General features: G+C 40.2%; 1 protein-coding gene across 3 annotated transcripts in view; it reads right to left on the bottom strand.

Annotated features, from left to right (window-relative positions):
• TEX10 (testis expressed 10) overlaps nt 1-17,660 on the bottom strand; it is a 55,255-nt gene extending 37,595 nt beyond the window's left edge. For 2 of the 3 annotated variants that reach the window (XM_036401584.1, XM_036401601.1), the window contains exons 1-7: nt 17,598-17,660; nt 16,959-17,188; nt 14,126-14,314; nt 12,825-13,528; nt 6,658-6,901; nt 4,736-4,848; nt 3,625-3,863 (exon numbers count right to left, since the gene is read on the bottom strand). In XM_036401584.1, the coding sequence (XP_036257477.1) occupies nt 3,625-3,863; nt 4,736-4,848; nt 6,658-6,901; nt 12,825-13,528; nt 14,126-14,305 (1,480 nt within the window). In that variant the 5' untranslated portion in view covers nt 14,306-14,314; nt 16,959-17,188; nt 17,598-17,660. The remainder of the gene's footprint in view (nt 1-3,624; nt 3,864-4,735; nt 4,849-6,657; nt 6,902-12,824; nt 13,529-14,125; nt 14,315-16,958; nt 17,189-17,597) is intronic. The other variant, XM_036401592.1, reaches the window with a different exon arrangement.
• Nucleotides 17,661-19,573: the final 1,913 nt, after the last annotated feature.

Below are 19,573 nucleotides of genomic sequence, written 5' to 3'. Positions count from 1 at the left end.
TCAGAGAAGACAAGCCTGGAAAGAATAGGAAAGCACCTGAAAACTTAAGCAATACATGAAAGGTATGAGACCTGAACTCAGCTTGTCACAGAAGAGCTTGTGGTCCCAAGGAATTCAATCCAATTAAGGCATACTTAAGTAGCAGCAATCACTTCATTATCTTCCTAAACCAAAGCTGAGAAACATCTGTCTTTTCATCCAGGTACACAGATCAGTCTTAGTAAGTTATGTGTGCAAAACCAGATAAAATATTGTGTTCCACACCGAACAGAGCAACTTCTGCCCACAGAGATAGACAAGAATGCTCCTTTCTAAAAATGATTCTGGATCCAGTCAGGGGCCAGTCTTGGTCTGTAAAACTCATACTCAACTTCAAGTTACCATATAAGGATTCTACTACAAAAATCACCCAAAATGGCATGGTCACATGCCAGCATGAAGCAGGAGCCATCCATTTAGAAGTTAAAATCTAACATATTTTTCAACAGAAAAATAAAATCCATTTTAATGTTTCATGTAACTAAGATATATATTATTAAATTATTTTCAATGCTCAGGAGTATCAGCTTACTCAATTCACATATTCTTCAGGTGAAGATTCACCTCGAACAGCATTTTTTTAACAGAATGCTGGCTTATTCTTAAATGACTAACAATTACAACTTTATGTAGTTTATAGCTAATTGATAAACTGTTAACAGAAAAAATATAAAAATAAATAAGTATTCTAAGTGAGTAGAATTTTCACTTCCCTAAAACTTTGTGGCATTTTAAGTAAAACAGGTTCTACTTATTTGAATTGCTCCATGTGAACTGGAGAAGTTTAAAAATAGAAGCTAAAAGGAACTCTTAAAAAAAAATAGAAGTTAAAAGGAACTCTTAAAAAGTAATACTTTAAAGGCCCACATCATACAGATGTCCAAAATACAGCTGAAGAACTCATGAGGTTTTAAAATACTTCTGTTTTAACTGGCACATGTCAAGCTTCCTTCTGAAGTGACTGAGTGTGCTCCCTTTCGTTGCATGAGGAAAATTTATCAAAAACACAACTAGCAGGCAAGCTGCTGTTGAAGTCATACCTGAGAAATGCAAAAAAGGAGCAGACCTCCTAACTATAGAGAGGTCCCAAGTTTGATCTTAAGCGATGGAGATAAATCTTCAGACAACACAGCTACAAGCTCTTCTACACATTCACAGAAAAAAAGGGGATATTTGCATTTCTCCCTAGCATAAACCTCTACTCAAAACAGGCAATCCAGAAAAATGGAACCATGCTTGTGCAGGATAATGCACAGGACGTTCCCTATGGTTTTATTTAATCTCTTTTTCATTAGCTCTTTGATTTTTCTATGTAAACTTCCCCTCTTTTGATTTCCATTGTGCTCTTAACTTTTTTTTTTTACTGTAATGGCTCATTTTTCACTTTGTATTGTCTTCTAAATAACACGTACCCTTTCCAGGCTTTAATCTCCATGTCAAATTGTTTGCAACATATCAAGAGTTAATTTTTTTTCTATGTACCAACTTTTGCAGTCCTATCTGACACAACACAGTTCAAAATTTCTAGAGCATTATCAAAAAACCAATCAAGGACAGAATGTTTTTCTTCCACAGAATCACATAAGGATAAGAGTGGGAATGTATGACTGAGCTAATTTGACACAGGGTCAGCTAGATCTGGCTGCTCACAACTATGTCCAGATGGCTTCTGAGTATATCCAAGAATGGAGATTCCACTATCACTATGGGCAACCTGTGCCTTGGTCATCTTTACAGTGAAAAGGGTCCTCCCCATGCTCAGAGAGCATCTCCTGTGCTTTAGTTTGTGCCTGCTGCTTGTCCTGTCACTGGACACCACTGAAAAGAGCCTGGCTCCCTCTTCTTTGCTCCCCTCCTTCAACTATTTGCATACACTGATGAGATGCTCCCCAAATCTTCTCATCTCCAGCTGACTCAGCCTTTCCTCACAGGTGAGGTGCTCCAGTGTCTTCACCACCTTCACAGCCTTTGCTGGACTCTCACCTGTATGTCCATGCCACTCTTTTACTGGGGAGCCCCAAACTGGACACATTGCTCCAGGAGTGGCCACACCAGTGCAGAGAAGAGGGGCAGGATTACCTCCCTCAACCTCCTGTCAACACTCCTAATGCAGCCCAGGACCCCACTGGGCTTCTTTGTCACAAGGGCCGATTGCTGGCTCCACATGGACCCCTGGTCCTTTACTGCCAAGCTGCTTCCACCTGGCTGTCCCCCAGCATGTACAGGTGCATGGGATTGTTCCTCTCCAGGCGCAGGGCTTTGCACTTCTCCTTGTTGAACCATCTTCCTGTTGCTCCAGTATGTCAAGGCTGTATCTCCTCTACAGCTGGTAGATTGGTAGATTAATTACTATCTGACACCTAGTCAGGTTTTTAGTACTGCACAAGGATTATCTTGAAGGAGTGAGATAAACCATCCACATGAACAGACACAGCTTTGTGAGGTAACTAATTTCACGCTAAACTTCTACAGGATCAGCAGAAAATTATTAAATTATCCACTGTTTGGTGGAACTTTGGCAAAGTTAAAAAAAAAATCAGTATTTCATTACAAAGAAAGGCCTGAAATATCTAACAGTCTAACAACTTCTTGGAAGTTACTTTCCTGAGTAGCAACTCCTCTGCTTTAGCTCAGGTGGTGCAACAGGCTCTAACTTTGGATTGTTATTTTCCTTTAACATAAAGCTAAATTTGAAGTGCAGATAGGAATGAGTAGTTATTACCTTTGTCAGTAGGGTACACGGGAATAGACAGATTCCCAATTAAAATAGATTTGGTAGGAAATATAACTAACTGCCAAAATGTATTTAAGGGACATTTGACATATTTTCATTTTACAATTCTAACAATTGTATCTGTTGCTAAGGGCTTTTCTTTAAACTACTTGGATGTGGAATTCATTCCTATCACACTGGTAAAACATAAAAGACTGCTGTCACTTTTCTGGTTACTGATAAAGTCCTTTCTTGAAGTTCTATATATCCAAGGTCTCATTTGGAATACAACCAAGTAGTACTTGAAATGAAAGAAAAAAAGGAAGCAAAAATATTAGACTGGTCCTGCAAGACATAACTGGAAATGTTTTCTCTTGGAAAAGAATTCAAATCAAACACCTTGGAAAATACTCAACAGCAGCTTCCATCAAAAGTATCTTGACATTTCACATCACCACAGAACTAAAACAGTCATCTGATAGTACTTGAGAAAGTCTATCAGCTATGTTAATGACCTTAAATAAGGACTGGTATATTAAAATATCATGCCGCTCTACAGCCTAGTAGTTACTTTTTCAATATAAAGCTAATCTTCCATTTATAAGAGTATCTTAAGAAGAAAAACCAGAAAACAGATACAAATATATTTGTACCTTGGATATCAACAGAATGAATCTAAAAGCATTCCAAAATTCCAAAAATAAAGTCTCCAATGCTACATGCAAGGGTATTACCATAAAATTCATTTTACTTCTATGACAAAATGCATTTTGGTGTAACAACTGAGAATGTAAAGTGCAGCATTAAAATGCTAAAACAACTCAAAGCTTTGTCAGTGCATAATTTTGCTTTCCAGAAACTACTCATCTTACCCTTGTTTTGCTGTATTTGCATTAGTCTCCAAGTCACCCCAAGCAATCTGTTCACTTGCTTGCTATTCAGCTTGCTGCCATCCTGAAGAGTATCTGTCACAAATTTCCTTATCATGTCCAGCCAGCCAGAGTCCGTCTGAAGCGTTGAAGCGCTTGCTAATGAAACCATTATGTCACACAAGGTTAAATTCAGTAAAAGATGGTCGATGTTGTTTGAGGATTTCATACAGTTCCTGTTGCTAAGGGGAGGAGGGGGAGACAACAGAAAGATTTCAAAAAATTATTTTTGAAATAAAAATGGACACCAGCTGATACCCCTTGTAAATACACCAGTGTTCTACATAGAGTGCAAAGGTGCAGAATGATTTCAGAACAACTTTAGCATGAATTTAGTCTCACATCTGGGAGCTGCGAATGGAGACTTACTACTAAAATATTGTGTTCCACACTGAACAGAGCAACTTCTGCCCACAGAGACAAACAAGAATGCTCCTTTCTAAAAATGATTCTGGATCCAGTTGCTACTGGCCTGTAGCAAAACAGAATCGGTGCATCTGTTCTGACACATCAAAAGTGAAGAAATGTGTGTTTGGCTTCTGCTCCAGTACTGCTTTGCCCTACAGGACAGCCACAGTGTGCCCATCTCCCCTCCAAGTTGTCCTTACCCAGCCCCATAATACAACTAGAGAAGACTATATGGAGGTGAAAAGAATGTTTGAACTATGTTTAATGTAACTCAGCAGTCAGCTGAAGAAAACATGCCGAAATATGAAACCAGTCAGCCTAAAACAATCACCATTTAGCAATATGCAAATTCCAGATCAAGAGTTGAATAAAATGCTTTTATTTCCCTAAGGCAGCACTTAATTTTCTACTGGATGCTATTCAGACAACTTCCTATACAATACTTTTACAAAGAACAACTAAAATGTCTCAATTTGAAGCAGTGCACCCTTCCTATAACTGCATCTCCACAGATCTTCAAGAAATACACAATAAAAGTTTTATTTTCCACCATTAAAAACTAAATATTTGATAAAGCACGTGAGTCACATTGTCCCACTTCTCTTATGAAATTAAAGCTGGTACATGACATTGATTTTACTCTTACCTTTTGCATGGATCTTTCTTTTTGTGTTTTACTGTATCTTGTAAAGAATAAGGAAAATGACGCATGAAGTGATGCTTGAAATCTACAAGGTAATTCATTCGGAGCCACAGTTCCTGTTAAGGAAAGCAGACGACAGACAGAAAACATAGTAGCAAATTAAATAAATCCAGACAATCATGTCCCAAAATTCATTGTTGGAATCAATGAAACTAGGAACTTTAGCTTCTGATTCCAAGTTGTTTATACATCTTTACTTTCAAGTGCTGTGCATGAAGGTCCACAAAACAAGGGAGTATAACAAGATGCTGTAAGTTAAGGTTGAGCAACAACATGTTGCTAACTGAACCACTTTATTTTTTTAGCACATATTTACGTGAATATATGCAATACTAATCTGAGTTATAGATCTGAATGAAGTACTTCTACACCAATTTATCAGGGTTCTTAAAATCAGAGTGGACTTAAAACATATTCCGATACCTCTCTGCAGGTTAGCAGACAGTCACCATTCCACAAAGTGTCCAGTAGAACTCATCACTAAAAAAGCCTGCATTGCTATCAAATTGATCAGGCAGAATAATCTTTTCGATATTTGACTATTAAGAGCAGAGAACAGCCATTAAACTATTTCAAAGATCAATAGCTTTCCACCAAGCATATACAGAGTGGTTATCCACAGTGACTGTAATAGCCACTTTGGCCTGTAAGCCCAAGGGCTATTAAATAAGCAAAGCTTTTATTTTCAAACTGAGCCATTTGAATGCATTTTGTATATAATGGTAACTATAAAGACAAAACAAACCATTAATCTAAAATGAAATTTGCTCCACAAAAAAACAAATTGTATGAACCTCAGATTTTTTTCTCCCCACAAACAACTTAAGGTCATAATCCAACTCTGTGTACCCAAACCACTTTATATCTTGACAGAGAAGTGTGCCATTCACATAACCAAAATACAGGCACCCTATGGCTAAGGGCAGCAGTTCTCCAGGATCCTTCAGAAAAAGGCTAGGGACAGGAGGCTGCCACAGGAATTTACCAGGTCAAGTGCCTGCTTTTTGCCCACTTCCAAGAGGGCCTCTAGAAAAGATGAAGAAGAAAAAAGAGGAACAGTGTGCTTTGCTCAGACACACTGAATCCATCTCTCAAAGCTGGGTATGTTTGGTAACTTTGATCTAATGTAACAATTCCACAAATGTCTTCCAGTAATTACCCTATGTGTAGCTTTTTTTCCCTTTAGCAAAGGGACCTACAGTCCTATACACAGGTTAAACCAAGAGCTGTCAAGACATTTCCTCCACCTACTCAATAGCCAAATTTTCCAGTTTGTAAATTTTTTGTAAAAGCAGCAAAAGTTACAAAAAAAAGCAATTCAGTTATCTAAGTAAAATACAGAGAGAATAAAAAAAACTTCAGAGGATACTTCCTAAAAACCTTTTTGATCCAATGTCTTATGATTCTACCAATCATGACACAGCAACAGATTGCACCAAGCAATTACAGGATCTCAGACCACCATTATCTTCTACCTTTCCAAATATTTAGGGTTTGTTCACTCCCACCCCCAAGAAATTTTTCAACACACAAAAACAAGAAACAAACAACCCCATTCTACACTTTGTTCCAATTTATATTCTAGAGGTTATCTGGGAGACAAAATGCTCCTCTTCTCCAGTTTCAAAACCTTTGTACTGCAGTCAGGGAGGATTCCTGGAGACTATTTACTGAACTCCTGGTTCAGTTCAACAGATTCTTTTCTACAGTAGAAGGCAATAAAACCCAGATTAAAAATCTACTCAACACCTAGGCTTTTTCTCTCTTAATGAAGTGTCTTCAGTACTTCAAATCACCAAACCACTAGCTTCTAATCAAAAGAAAATGAACTTTCATCATTATGCCATGGATCATTTCTCCCTTACCATTTTGTATGTTTCATCGTGTCGCTTCGTGAGTTTCCACAATAAATGTATTATGCTAAGAACTTGCTGCATGAGCTGCTGAGATTCTGATTCCAAAAGGTTTCCAAGAATGGGAGCTGATTGTGCAGGAGATGCTTCAATCCAGCACTCAATCAATAATGGAATTATTATCTCAATAAAACCTTTTAAGTTTTCAGCCGAGGACAGGCCTTTTTCTGCACTGTCCATTACACTTGTCAGAGACCTAGACAACAAAAGCAAAAGAGCACAAAAAGATAAAGATCACACCTTTCAAGACAAGATTACAGTAATACCACTTTCCTGATTTCTAAATAATGGGAAAAGTTACTTTTTTAACACATTAAATATTTGCTGGCTTTCTTGCTAGGTATTTCAGCATGGAAAAAAAGGGGGTTCAAACCATCTACAACAAACCTGCTCCCAAGTCTCCCTGCAAGTTTGTGTGCTTCTTTAACAACTTCTTAGATTTCAGTATTTCTTTCCCCATTGTTACACGTAAAGTCTATGAAATGGAGAAATACAATACGCATTATCCTATCACCTTCAACCAATGGTAAGGAATTAATTATATTCAGCACAACAAAATAATAAAAAACCCCTTTTAAGCTCATTAAAGCAAAATAATGAAGCTGACTACAAGGTGTTGTCAAATGCATAAGGTTTATTACAGTTAATAACCATCTCCAACTATAATAAACACAATGTTTTTCATATCAAATGTGGAAAAAAGTGTTCCTGTAAAAATATACCTTTGGTTCCCACCTGATGTTTAGCTACTATGCTCTGAAAAGCAACTAAACAGAAAATTATCTGATAATGAAGTTAAAAAATTTAAAAACTAAGATACAGTTTAAATTAATATAATATCTCCCAGAAATCAAGAAAAGCAACTCTTTTTCTCCCCCTATTCAAAAAACACCTTGTGTCTCTGAAAGGATAATCAGCAGTTATGACCTAACACTGCTACTACACACTACTACAAATTGAAGCAATTTGTATACAATTTGAAAAGAAGATTCTTTAAATGAACTAAAACCCTGGATAAATCCTGTTAATTTTAACAAGTACAGACTCCTTAAAAAAGGCAACAACAGTTTCAATCGATCATTTGTAAATTGTTTTCCATTGTGATTTTGTTTCCTAATTCATCTTCCTCCTCATCCGAACTCACCCCCTATTCAATAATAGCCAAACTGCCCTAACTCTGTGCCTCTGCCTAGGAGCTCTATCCACACTATTTGCAGCCACGTGCGCCCTTACCCAAAACGACATTAAAAAAATCATTGCCTTCTCTACTTCAAGCCAGCTAGGACTAATAATAGTTACAATCAGACTAAACCTACCCAAACTAGCTTTCCTTCACATCTCAACTCACGCATTCTTCAAAGCCATGCTCTTCCTGTGCTCAGGCTCCATCATTCACAGCTTAAATGGTGAACAGGACATCCAAAAAATAGGAGGACTCCAAAAAATACTCCCCACAACCACTGCATGCCTCACCATCGGCAACCTCGCCCTAATAGGAACGCTATTCCTAGCAGGGAATTCCTATCGTAATTCTAATCTCCTAACATACATAAGATTAGCACACTGAAACTCCTGCTAAACTCCCTTTTATTTCAGTGATCATCTCCAAGTCGTCTTTCTTTACATATACACTCAAAATAGGAACTGGAAAACTTTCAACAGACCTGCAGAAGTTTTGTTGACAAGTATTTTAATTTCGTATTGAAGATGTAAAGCAGTTTTCCTAGTCACTTCTAAATTATCAAATTAGTTATATCTTCTATTAATTCTATCCTTCTAGTTGTTGCCATCATCTATAATACAAATCATAATTATTTTATTCTGCCATTTCCCTCTAGTTGATATCACTGTATCAAGAAAATTACCAAACCAAAACCCAGGTATTAATGACGTGGATAAGGAACAGGGAAAAGCAATTAAAACAAAGTGTGAGACAAATACAAGCCATTTTTCAATGAAGGCAAGATGGGGGAGAGAAATTAGATCTCCACCACAAAATAAAAGGGATAAGCGGTAACATAACTCATCATAAGAAAAAAAATTGCTTTACTTTTACTTACTACAATTATCAAACATGTTAAAATTTATAAAGCTTAGCTTTAACTGCAGCAACCAACATATCCAATAAATATAATGTGGTTTATTTGTTTGGTTTTTTGCCTTATTTCCCTTCTGTAGTGCAGGCACTAAAGTAGACACCTGCTTCTTTCAGACTACAAAGAGTTTAAGGTGAGTGGTTCTATCTCAGACTTTTTAACTCTCAGTCATCTCAAATACAGCAGACAAATCCCATCTTTCAGTTACAATCACAATGAATTCTAAAGCCTTTTGATACCAAGACTATAATCTGATTGAAGAAGTGAGGTTGTCCTGTAAATGCTATGCTGTGACAGGATTATGCTCTCAGATGAGAGTCTGAAATTTCAGTAATTAGCTGGAATAGTTCTGAAGTAGTAGTCTTTAGTAATTTCTTTTCTAAAAACTACTTGATATTACAGCAGAACTCTGGAATTCCAGCAACTTATTTAAGGAACACAAAAATCTCCCAATTAAAAAGTGAATAGTGCATGAAACCTGAGGAGCTGGTAATCCACACTGGAAGATTTTTACAGAAGTGTAACACACAACTATTTCAGTACTTTTCTGAAACAAGGAATGGAAAAAGGAAGAATTAGTGCCAAAAGGGGTACTCCTCCCAGCTGCTGAAAGCACTGGGTAAGAATACTTAGCATAGCTTTCATGCATCCCTGCAGAAGAAGCCTTTATCTCTCAAGGTAAGACTCCTCCACACATTCAGAGTTAACAATAAAAGTGTAAAATACATTTTAGGTGCCAGTAAGAGATGATGACAAAGTATAATAGCAATCTGTCCAGCATTTATTTGATTAGTACAGTATCCTTAACAATACAGGTTCACTTGACCTGGGCAGGTTTGATGGCAATTGTGCTGTCACACATCTGCTATCACTACCCTTGAGTGGTAGGGTGACTTTTAGAAACACTGCAAAGCATATTACCTTTATATCAGAATGAAATACTATTGAAAGGAGCTACAAGGTATTTGTGTACCCCCTAAGTTGCCATTTGTCTTTAAAATGCCAGTATTTTTATACAGCAGGACCAAACAAACAAAAATTGTGTAAATATTTGCCATTTGACAATAAGAAGACAACAGAAATTCAGCAAAGGGAAGTCAAAGAAAGTATAAAAGAAATAGAAAATAAGGAAATAACTTGCTGGTCTTTAAAGCAGGAAAAGTCTTTGGAAGTTAAGTTTTTATGGCTTGCAGTTTAAGCCAGGTTACTTGTTCTCCTTTTCTGTGTGCACTGCCAAATACAGCAAACACACAGCACACCAAGTGAACTGCATTCTCCATTTCTCTTTGATGCACATGTACATATTTATTGGCTATGCTTCATCTTCCATTTCAGTTTCTCAAGTCATTTTTGCTTTTCTCTGCAGCTTCATATTGAACTCTCAGCAGAACCTGAAGCTCAACTGTTTCTCTTCCAGTCAAAATAAAAATAAAAATCACACGCCTTGGTACCACCACATTTGAGTTGTGAAGCCTTTCTGTATTCCACACCTGAAATGAGTTTGATGCAAAAAGCAGCACAGTCAGCACATAATGCAGAGAATACATTCTAACAATTTTCTAATACACTGCAATTTTTAATTTATACACAGTAGGAAGATCTACCACACAACAGAAGATAACAAAGTCTTAAGATTTGCATCATTGAATCATCCAGCATTCCAAGCTCAGAATCTATCCTTTTTATTACACAGTAATACTGCAAACTGATTCAGAAAATCTCATTCCATTATCACTAGTTTATTATTGATATGTCAGCCCTGTCCAATGAGCTTGCAAGACTAAATAGATAAAGGAACTTTAAAAATTTAGTATGCTATTATGCAGTTTGGAAAAACAAAGCTGAAACTTTCTTGGAGTATTAGTGACAAGACCACCAATACACACACACACTCTGCAAATAATTACTTATGGTTTGGTCAACTCATTATCCTTAGCTAGTCATAGACTTGACTATTTGACTTTAAACACACACAAACACACACAGAGTATTGCACCTCTTATTACAACTAATTTCTGTCCTTGCAGTAGTGGCCATAGCAGAGGCCTGGGAATGGCCATAAAAGGCAACAACTGGGATTGGAAGTGACAGAATTAAACACCTTGAGATTATTAGAAATTATTTCAGCGGCCAATACAAAAAATCACCACAACTCTTCACTATTGGAACTTCACACATAGTCACTAAAACAAGCTGTATACCCTTGTGAAAAACAAATACATCAAAAATATGCACAAATGCAATAAAATGAGAACATTTTAGTACCTTCAGCAGATGATCCTTCCCTCTCTATTCTTCTGTTCTGCTGCCATCAGCTTGCTTTGCCAATCTCGCCTTGGATTCTAGCCACGTTTCCTTCTATTCTTCTGGCTCCTCCTCATGCTTGCAAACATCTTTTTGTGAGTATTTATAACCAGAAGCACATCACGATGTTCCACCAAAATCTAGCTCCTCAGAAAAGCGGAATCCAATTCAGGTGACACCAGATGTAAAGTTTATTTCCCTAGACCTTGGATACAATGCATCTTCAGCTATTACACGGCCTGGTACATCACACACTGCATATCACCCAGGGCACAATACAAGCATCCTCTGACACACAGTGGTCCACAACTGTGTGCTTCTGACTGCAAAGAGGAACTCAACAGGACTGCTCTGTGCTCAGCACTGAACCCTTCCCCTGCCTCAAGGGGGCATCATCAGCCTAGTTGGTGACGTTTAGTTGTGATTTTAGCTGCCATCTAAAACCTCACCTGCAGCAGATACTGCTGGCCATGACTGAACACTTATGCTGACATCCACTTTTAGGAGAATAAGCTGATCTTCTTACTTAGCTTAATATGTTTCCTATACCTACCATAATTAATATCTACCTCCAAAGAGGAAGCCTAGGAGAGTGGGAATGGATGTCTCTCCCTGACAGAGATGGAAAACACCTGCCAATTCAGGTCAACCTGTGTATTCAGAGAGAACACCTCTTCTTCTGTCCTTCATTCCTTCAAAGATATAAGATGGACATAGTAATGGAGTAGGCTGTGGGTTTAATCCCCCTTTTTGCCACTGACTTCCTAGATGAATTTGGTATAACTGCTTTATACCTCTTATTTTGTCTACTCCAGCAGTAAAACAAGGATTGTGGTTTTTCTTCAAACCACCTTGGTATCCATAGGGAACAGAGCTATGTAACAGCTAAACTGCTTCCATTTTTTACATCACCATTCCAGGTCTCCTGCCAGCAGATATGTAACATCCATAGTAATGCATATGAGGATGCCAATGTTCAAAAAGCACCAAAAAGTGAGGTGGGAGGTTCACCTCTAGTGGGTGAATCAGAGAGGAATCCAAACAGCTGTTTATTTCTCCCTTAACTTCAGCACACATCTGTTTACAGTACTACTGAAACCCACACAAACCTTTCTGTGACTAAGCACACTATGCTTCCTTTCATATTCATCAGCATGTCTCAGCCGAGACATCTTTCATCCACAGTGAATATATAAACTGGTGAAGTGATTAAAATATCTAGAATTGGAAACTCAGCAGAACTTCATACCACCAGACACATCCTATCCTGCTGTCCTTTTTAAAAGGAGCTACAGTCAAAGATAACACACTCCTAAGCTTATGATAGACTCCTGAAGGTAAAAGCACAAAATTTCAGTGAAATTCATTATCACAAACAAGCTTACATTTCACACAAAGAAATTTGCCTACTTGTCCCTAGGTCTGTTAGACATCCCGCAAGAAGTTGTCAGTTTGCATTCCAAAAGTATTCCAACAGAGCTGGTAATCCAAAATTATGATTAATAGCATAAAATAAAGTCTTTATAATGGAAAGGTTCTTGATATACACAATACAGTTATCTGCTGAGTATTCCTGTATTTTCAAGCCTCTGCAGTACATTACATATTACACTAAGTGTCCTAAAATATGGCTAAGGGACAATCCCACAAAAAAAAAATCAAATTGTGACCACACAATTTAATTGGCTTAAATTCCCAAACTAGTTAACATTTTCTCACCTCAGTCTAAATGATGAGTTGATCTTTGGTCGTAAGCCACCATTTTCAAACAGTTGTATAGGTTGCTGATTATTTGCATGGAGCTTCCAACTAATACATACTGGGTTCCTCACAGAATGAGAGCTGTCCTGCTCTTGAAGCCCTTCATCCTCTGTATCACTGGATCCATCTACCACTGCTTGGAGAAACTTCTTGAGCCTGGTAAGTACATTCAACCTCCACTGCTGAGAAGTTACTCTGCGATTTGGGTTAACAGAGAGCATCCACGAAAGTTTGTCCCTGCTTTTCAGTCTTTTTGAGAGTTGCTGGTGAGAAATAAGCTCTACAAAATTCTTCAACAATATAATGCTGCGGTCTGTAAGAAGAGCTGGGTATGCTTCCAATAAAACGTCCAAGACTTTCAAAGAATCTTCCTGAATTCCCTCACTGATATGAGTCATGGCACTAGAGAGATGGGCACTTACCAAAGGAAAAAATGGAGCAATCTGTTCCGCTCTTATTTTTGAAGCCAAGAACTGCAGCAGGTGAACAGCTGCTCCTCTGACACTGGAATCTTTGTCTGTAAACACAGCTGCCACCTCACTTATTATACTGGAAAGGTGTGCATCAATTACAAAGGGATACTGAGACAGGAGTTCTTTGAGTCCGAGAAGTGCATTATGCTTAACCCCAGGGCTATAGTGATGCATCTGTGAGAGCAGATCCTATAAGGAAACAAATACATACACTTGCCATCATTATTATCTTAACTTTCAAATTTCCCCCATGTATTTTCTGCACATTTTTCCTAAACACTTAAAAATACAGAATATTCGTATGATGTACTGCTGTTCATAATAGCAAAATGGGTTTAGAACAAACATGGTATGCATTTTATAGCACAACAATTAACAAATTGTTAATCAGAATTCAGTGATAGGACAAACAAGATATAATGACTTGTCCTTAGGTCTCATTCTTAAGTTTATGCACAACCCCACTGACTCAACAGAGTGATGACCAAAGGAAAGTCCTCTCACTCTTGTTCTCAAAAGCAGAACTACAAAACCTCAGCCTGAATAGCTTTCCTCCATTTAAGCACAGAGCTGTAAGAGACAGAAGAGGACACAAAGAAAGTAAAACAAATCCAACCCCCAGAGAAATACAAGATTGTTTAAAAACGAGGGTGCATTCAGATAGCCCGCTGCATTTATTTACTTTTTTTATAAATGTTTTTTTTTCCCAAATTGCAGTAAACATAGTCAACCTAGACAAAAGGCAAGCAATTTTCTGTCATTTCAGAATGCAATATCACAGCATACCTTTATGTTAAGTTTTCTATTTTGTGTAGGAAGCACTCCATCTTCTTTAAGCTGCTCAGGAATTTGTATGGCCTTTGTTTTGAAGGTAGTATCAGTTGCATTCTCTAGCTTAGGCTTTTTTTTCCCAACTTTGAATTTCACTTTCTGGAAATCCTCCTGACGTTTCCTTTTTTTAGTCATCCTGATTCTCTGCAAAAAGAGAATTTAATCGATTAAATACAAAAGTAGTTTTTCCACCAAAGAGCAGCAACCTCCTAACAACAGCTACTGTTTTCATTCTTTTGTCTATGCATAAACGAGTGTCCACTCCTGAGACAAGATGCTAGACTAAACAGACATGCAGACTGATTCCATGCAGCTGCTCTTCCAGTGTCCAGAAAACATTCTGCTGCTCCTTTGGCCGTCTTTGCGTTGAGAACTACTTTATCATAAAGCATCCAGATATCTGCGTCTGCCCCTGCTTCACCAAGAGTTAAGTTGCTGATTTGGTTTTGTTTTCAAAAGTTCCTGCCAACAAAGCAACTTTTTACATACTCAGTTCTTGTCAAGCCAAGGAGCTCAGTGAACCGTTCCCTTTCAATTGCACATTGCTCACCAAGTCCATCACTAGCAGCACGCAGCCTGCACATGGACAATCACAGGTTTAAACAGGCCTTCACCAATAAAAGGACACAAAACACCTAAGGAAACTTACACTGAAAATACCAGTCTGTGCATTTAAATATAACTAGAAGTGGGGGGAAAGAAGAAGTCAAATGGGCAACTACAGACTAAAAAAAAAAGGAAAACAGACATTTTTAATAAGGCATAAGAAATGAGATATCTGAGCCACTGTACTTGTAAGCTGTACAAACATACTAGAATAGAGGCAAAATAACCAAAACAAATTAAAACTCCCATAAGTTTCTAAATAGCTTTTTAGGTTTGTTTTATCTGTTTTGATACTGAAGTACATATCTACCAAGTTAAAAAAAAAATGAACGCACTGAAAAGGCCCAAACAAACACTACACCACAGATTTATTTAATCCTCTCAAAAAAACCCCAAACAAACCACCATCCACTTTCCCCACAAAAAAAAAACCTGAACCAAGAAAAACCCAAGCCAAAAACTCCAACAATACAACTGACTAAACCCAGAAATTTCTAAATAACATATCCAAACAATGATTCTCTTCTGGTGGATGTGATAATCATTCCTACAGCTGATTTTCCCAATGGACTTAAAGCTGAAATTTGTGCTGTAGTAGAGTATTTCATAGATACATCAACAGGAAAATCATTAAAGAATGTTTTAAAACAGACTGTAATTTTCTATTATTTAAAAACAATTTAAACAACTGATTACACCAACATTTGACGGCAATTTAATTTTGCTTTTTACACACTAGGTTAAAAAATCATATGCAAGACCACTTTAACTGAAGTACAAATTTGGCACAAGTAACCTATGAACTCAAAAGGTTTTAAAAAACTTGGAGCCTGGTGCCAAAAGAAAAAGGTCCTTTAGTGTCCAACTATAACAACCATGGCTTAATAAACGTTTGATTTTTACCATATGCATCTTTTTAGGAAAGAATTACAAGAATTTCACCACTTGATATATAGAAATAGCTAGAAAATTTTGGCATAGAAGTTATTTCCACTTACAAGGTTTGCTTTTACAAGAGTAGATGTCTGGCTCCCAATCAGCATAAAAACTTCACAACACAGGTGTGCACACAACTGAACAGAGCAATTAAGTTCTTTTAAAGGCGCAGGCTTGTAAAATATCCTTTCTCCTGCTAAAAGCAGCACAGCTTACATCACAATAAATATTCTGGGAATAATTGGTAATCTAAGCCTATCTATTTCCAATTCATATGTACCATGCTATACCAAAGGAAAAATCCTTACAAAATATAAGGATGTAAGCACCACAGTGGCTACATAATAAGACATCAGGCAAAACTGTCTACAGCTGATGAAATTATGTAACCATTTCAATGAAACTTCCTGCTGAAACAACTGCCTTGGACACAAACTGCATTTTACAAGGAGAGACTGTGGGAGCTGGGCTTGTTTAGTCTGGAGAAGACCGAGAGGGAATCTAATTATTGCATTTAAATTTCTCCAAGATGGGTGCCAAGAATATGGTGCCAGAGTGTTTTCAGTGGTGCCCAGCAACAGGATGAGGAGCAACAGCCATACACAAAACCACAAGAAATTCCACCTCAACATGAAGAAGAAATTCTTTACTTTAAGGGTATAAGAGCACTGGAACAGGCTGCCCAGGAAGGTCTCTGGAGACAATCCAACCCACCTGGATGCATTCCTATGTCACCTGCTCTAGGTTATACTGCCTTGGCAGGCAGACTGGACTGAATGATCTCCAGAAGTCCCTTCCAACCCTAACTAATCTGTGATTCTGTATATTTTCACCTGGCCCTCCTCCTGCAAAACTGAGCACCTAACAGTTAAGCACTAACACGTCTTTACAATCCAAAGCATTAAAACAACGTCTAATCGATGCAGGCTTCCATAGACATAAAGTAGCATGCATCGCTTTTCAGACACCACGTCCGATGTCACTCAGGCACCCTCACCTCAGGCTCAGAAAAATACTCGGTTACAGGTAGGACCCGATGATCTTGGAGCTCTTTTCCAACCAAATTATTCTGGTTTCACTCCCTCGCAGCTCTCAAGCAGCATCCTTCGGGAACCTCACAACCTTGCTCAGTCAGGAAAATCCTGAGAAACCCGAAGGCAAGGCACACGCCCTAACCGACTCCTCCGATCTGATAAGGATTTCCCCGCGGGCGAGCTCTCTCCCGGCACAGCACAGCGATACTTACAGGCGATCACCTCTGCGCGGCTCCCGCGCCGGCAGCGCATCCCCCGCCGCCGCCGCCGCCACCGGGACCGGACCGCACCGCACCGCCCGACCCCGCGCCCGCCGTACCCGAGCACCGGAGCGGCCGCTCCTCCCGCGGGTTTAGGCTGTCACGCTGCCTTCCTCGCCGTCCCGGGACATCCTTCGGCTCGCTCCCCGAACGCCGCTTCCCTCCGCCCCGCTCCAGTCGCTCTGCGAGGCGTTCAAATAAAGGCGCGTCAGTGCCGGCCCGGCGCCGGGGAGGCCGCGAGTTCGGCTCCGGGGATCGCCGGGCAAGGCGGCGAGGAGAAGCCCCCGGGGGAGGGGGGGCAGGGGCGGCGGCGCGCGGCGGAGCCGATGCCGCCGGTTTGCCCGGGAGCAGCAGCCGGCCCGCGCCGCCGCGGCTCCCGCTTTTCCCGCCGCCTCCCTGGCGCAGGAACGTGAGGGGAGGGCGGGTCGCACAAAAGGCGGGCGGCCCTTGGCGCAGGGGCCCGGCGAGCGCGGCGGCCCCGGCGAGCAGGGCCGGACCGAGAGGGACCGCGCCGGGCTCGGGATCCCGATCCCGCTCTCCGTCCGCCTCCTCCCGCCCGGCCCGCGCGCGGCCGCTCGCTCCCTCACTCACCAACCACGCGCGCGGCAGCGCCAGCCCCGCTTCCGCCCCCGCCGAGCGCCTGCCCGGAAGCGGCCGCCCACGTGAGCGGCGCCGCCAGCGCCCGCCCCGCGCGCCAGCGGGACGCGCGCTTCCGCCGCGGCTGCGCGCGCTGGCGCCCCCTGCAGGCGGGGCGGCCCCGGGAGTGCCCCGGCCCGGCGGGAACGCGGCTTTCAGGGGAAGGGGAGGGGCAGGCACTGATCGCTTCTCTTTGGTGACCGGCGGGCAGGACCCGAGGGAATGGCCCCAGGTTGTGTCAGGGCAGGTCTGGGTTTGTGAAAAATGTGTACTTTATGATTGGCTTTTTGTGACCGTGTTCACAGGGGTCCGAGGATGAGGGAAGAGACGAGGATCTGACTTCATGTTTCAGAAGGCTTGATTTATTATTTTATCATATATATTACATTAAAACTATACTAAAAGAATAGAAGAAAGGATTTCATCAGAAGGCTAGCTAAGAATAGAAAAAGAAGGAATGATAACAAAGGCTTGTGGCTCAGAGAGTCTGAGCCAGCTGACTGTGATTGGCCATTAATTAGAAACAACCACATGAGACCAATCCAGATCCACCTGTTGCATTCCACAGCAGCAGATAACCATTGTTTGCATTTTGTTCCTGAGGCCTCTCAGCTTCTCAGGAGGAAAAATCCTAAGGAAAGGATTTTTCATAAAATATGTCTGTTACAACTTTTTGCAAATATTAAAATGAGGATTATATGTGTTGTGTTAGAAAGTAATGCTGTGTTAATTCTCTTAAGTAGTGTGTTAAATATAGTTTTACATTATAGAAAATGTTAAAATAGAAACTATGCTTTGTAGGATACTTTTTTTAAAGAAAGGACTCACAGCAAGATAGCAGCCACAGGACACCTAAATCTTTCAGAGAAAAAGAATTTATTGCTCTCTTATCAGAAGAAACGAACTTCTTCCCGCCTCGAAGGCACTGTTAGGATTCAGAGGAAGAAATTGACAATGACCAGACAGAATCCTGTGTTTGAATGGAATTTATGCATCATGTATGAAATGTATGAATATGCAACAGGCTGTTGTTTTTAAGGGTTAATCCTTTGTTAACGAGTGTCCTTTTTCAGGCTTGTGCCTGCCCAGAAAAAGTACCTGGACGTCCGTAACTCTTTGTTTCTATTGTCTCGTATTATCCTAATTCAAATTGTCCAAAATATTATTACTCTAATTGTATTACTATTTTTATAACCTTTTTATTGCTATTAAATAATAGTAGTGATTGGCATTTTTCACAGGTTGGATATTAGGAAAAGGTTCTTCACGCCGAGGGTGGCTGGGCACTGGAACAGGTTCCCCAGGGCACTGACCACAGTGCCAAGCCTGAGTTCAAGGTGTGTTTGTACAAGGCTCTCAAGCACATGGTGTAAGTCTTGAGGCATCCTGTGCAGGACATATCCCCGGCCAGGAGCTGAACTCAGTGATATCTGTGGGTCCCTTCCACCTTGGTTTAGTCTGTGGTTCTGTGAAGATGAACTCCCTTTCCCTGAAGCATGGCTGCTCGGGCACCACAGCAGAAAGAAGAATGCATTAATAATAACCAGCACCCACACAGGCACAAGTCCTGTGAGGAGCAGCTGAGGGAGCTGGGTTTATTTAACCTGGAGAAAAGGAGGCTCAGGGGGGACCCTATCCCTCTCTACAAGCACCTGAAACGAGAGCGTAGCCAGATGTGGGTCAGCCTCTTCTCCCAGGCAATCAGCAACAAGATGAGAGGACACGGTCTTAAGATGTGTCAGGGGTAGTTTAGGTTGGACATCAGGAGGAATTTCTCTACTGAAAAGGGTTGAACATTGGAATGGACTGCCCAGGAAGGTGATGGAATCACCATCCCTGCAGGTATTTAAGAAAGACAGGAGTGCCACAGTTCAGTAGACAGTTCAGTGTTGGGTCACGGGTTAGGCTTGATCTGAGGTCTTTTCCAACCT

This window comes from Molothrus ater, chromosome 1 (assembly GCF_012460135.2).
Source record: "Molothrus ater isolate BHLD 08-10-18 breed brown headed cowbird chromosome 1, BPBGC_Mater_1.1, whole genome shotgun sequence".
Lineage (NCBI taxonomy): Eukaryota > Metazoa > Chordata > Aves > Passeriformes > Icteridae > Molothrus > Molothrus ater.
This window is presented reverse-complemented; position numbering and strand designations above follow the sequence as displayed.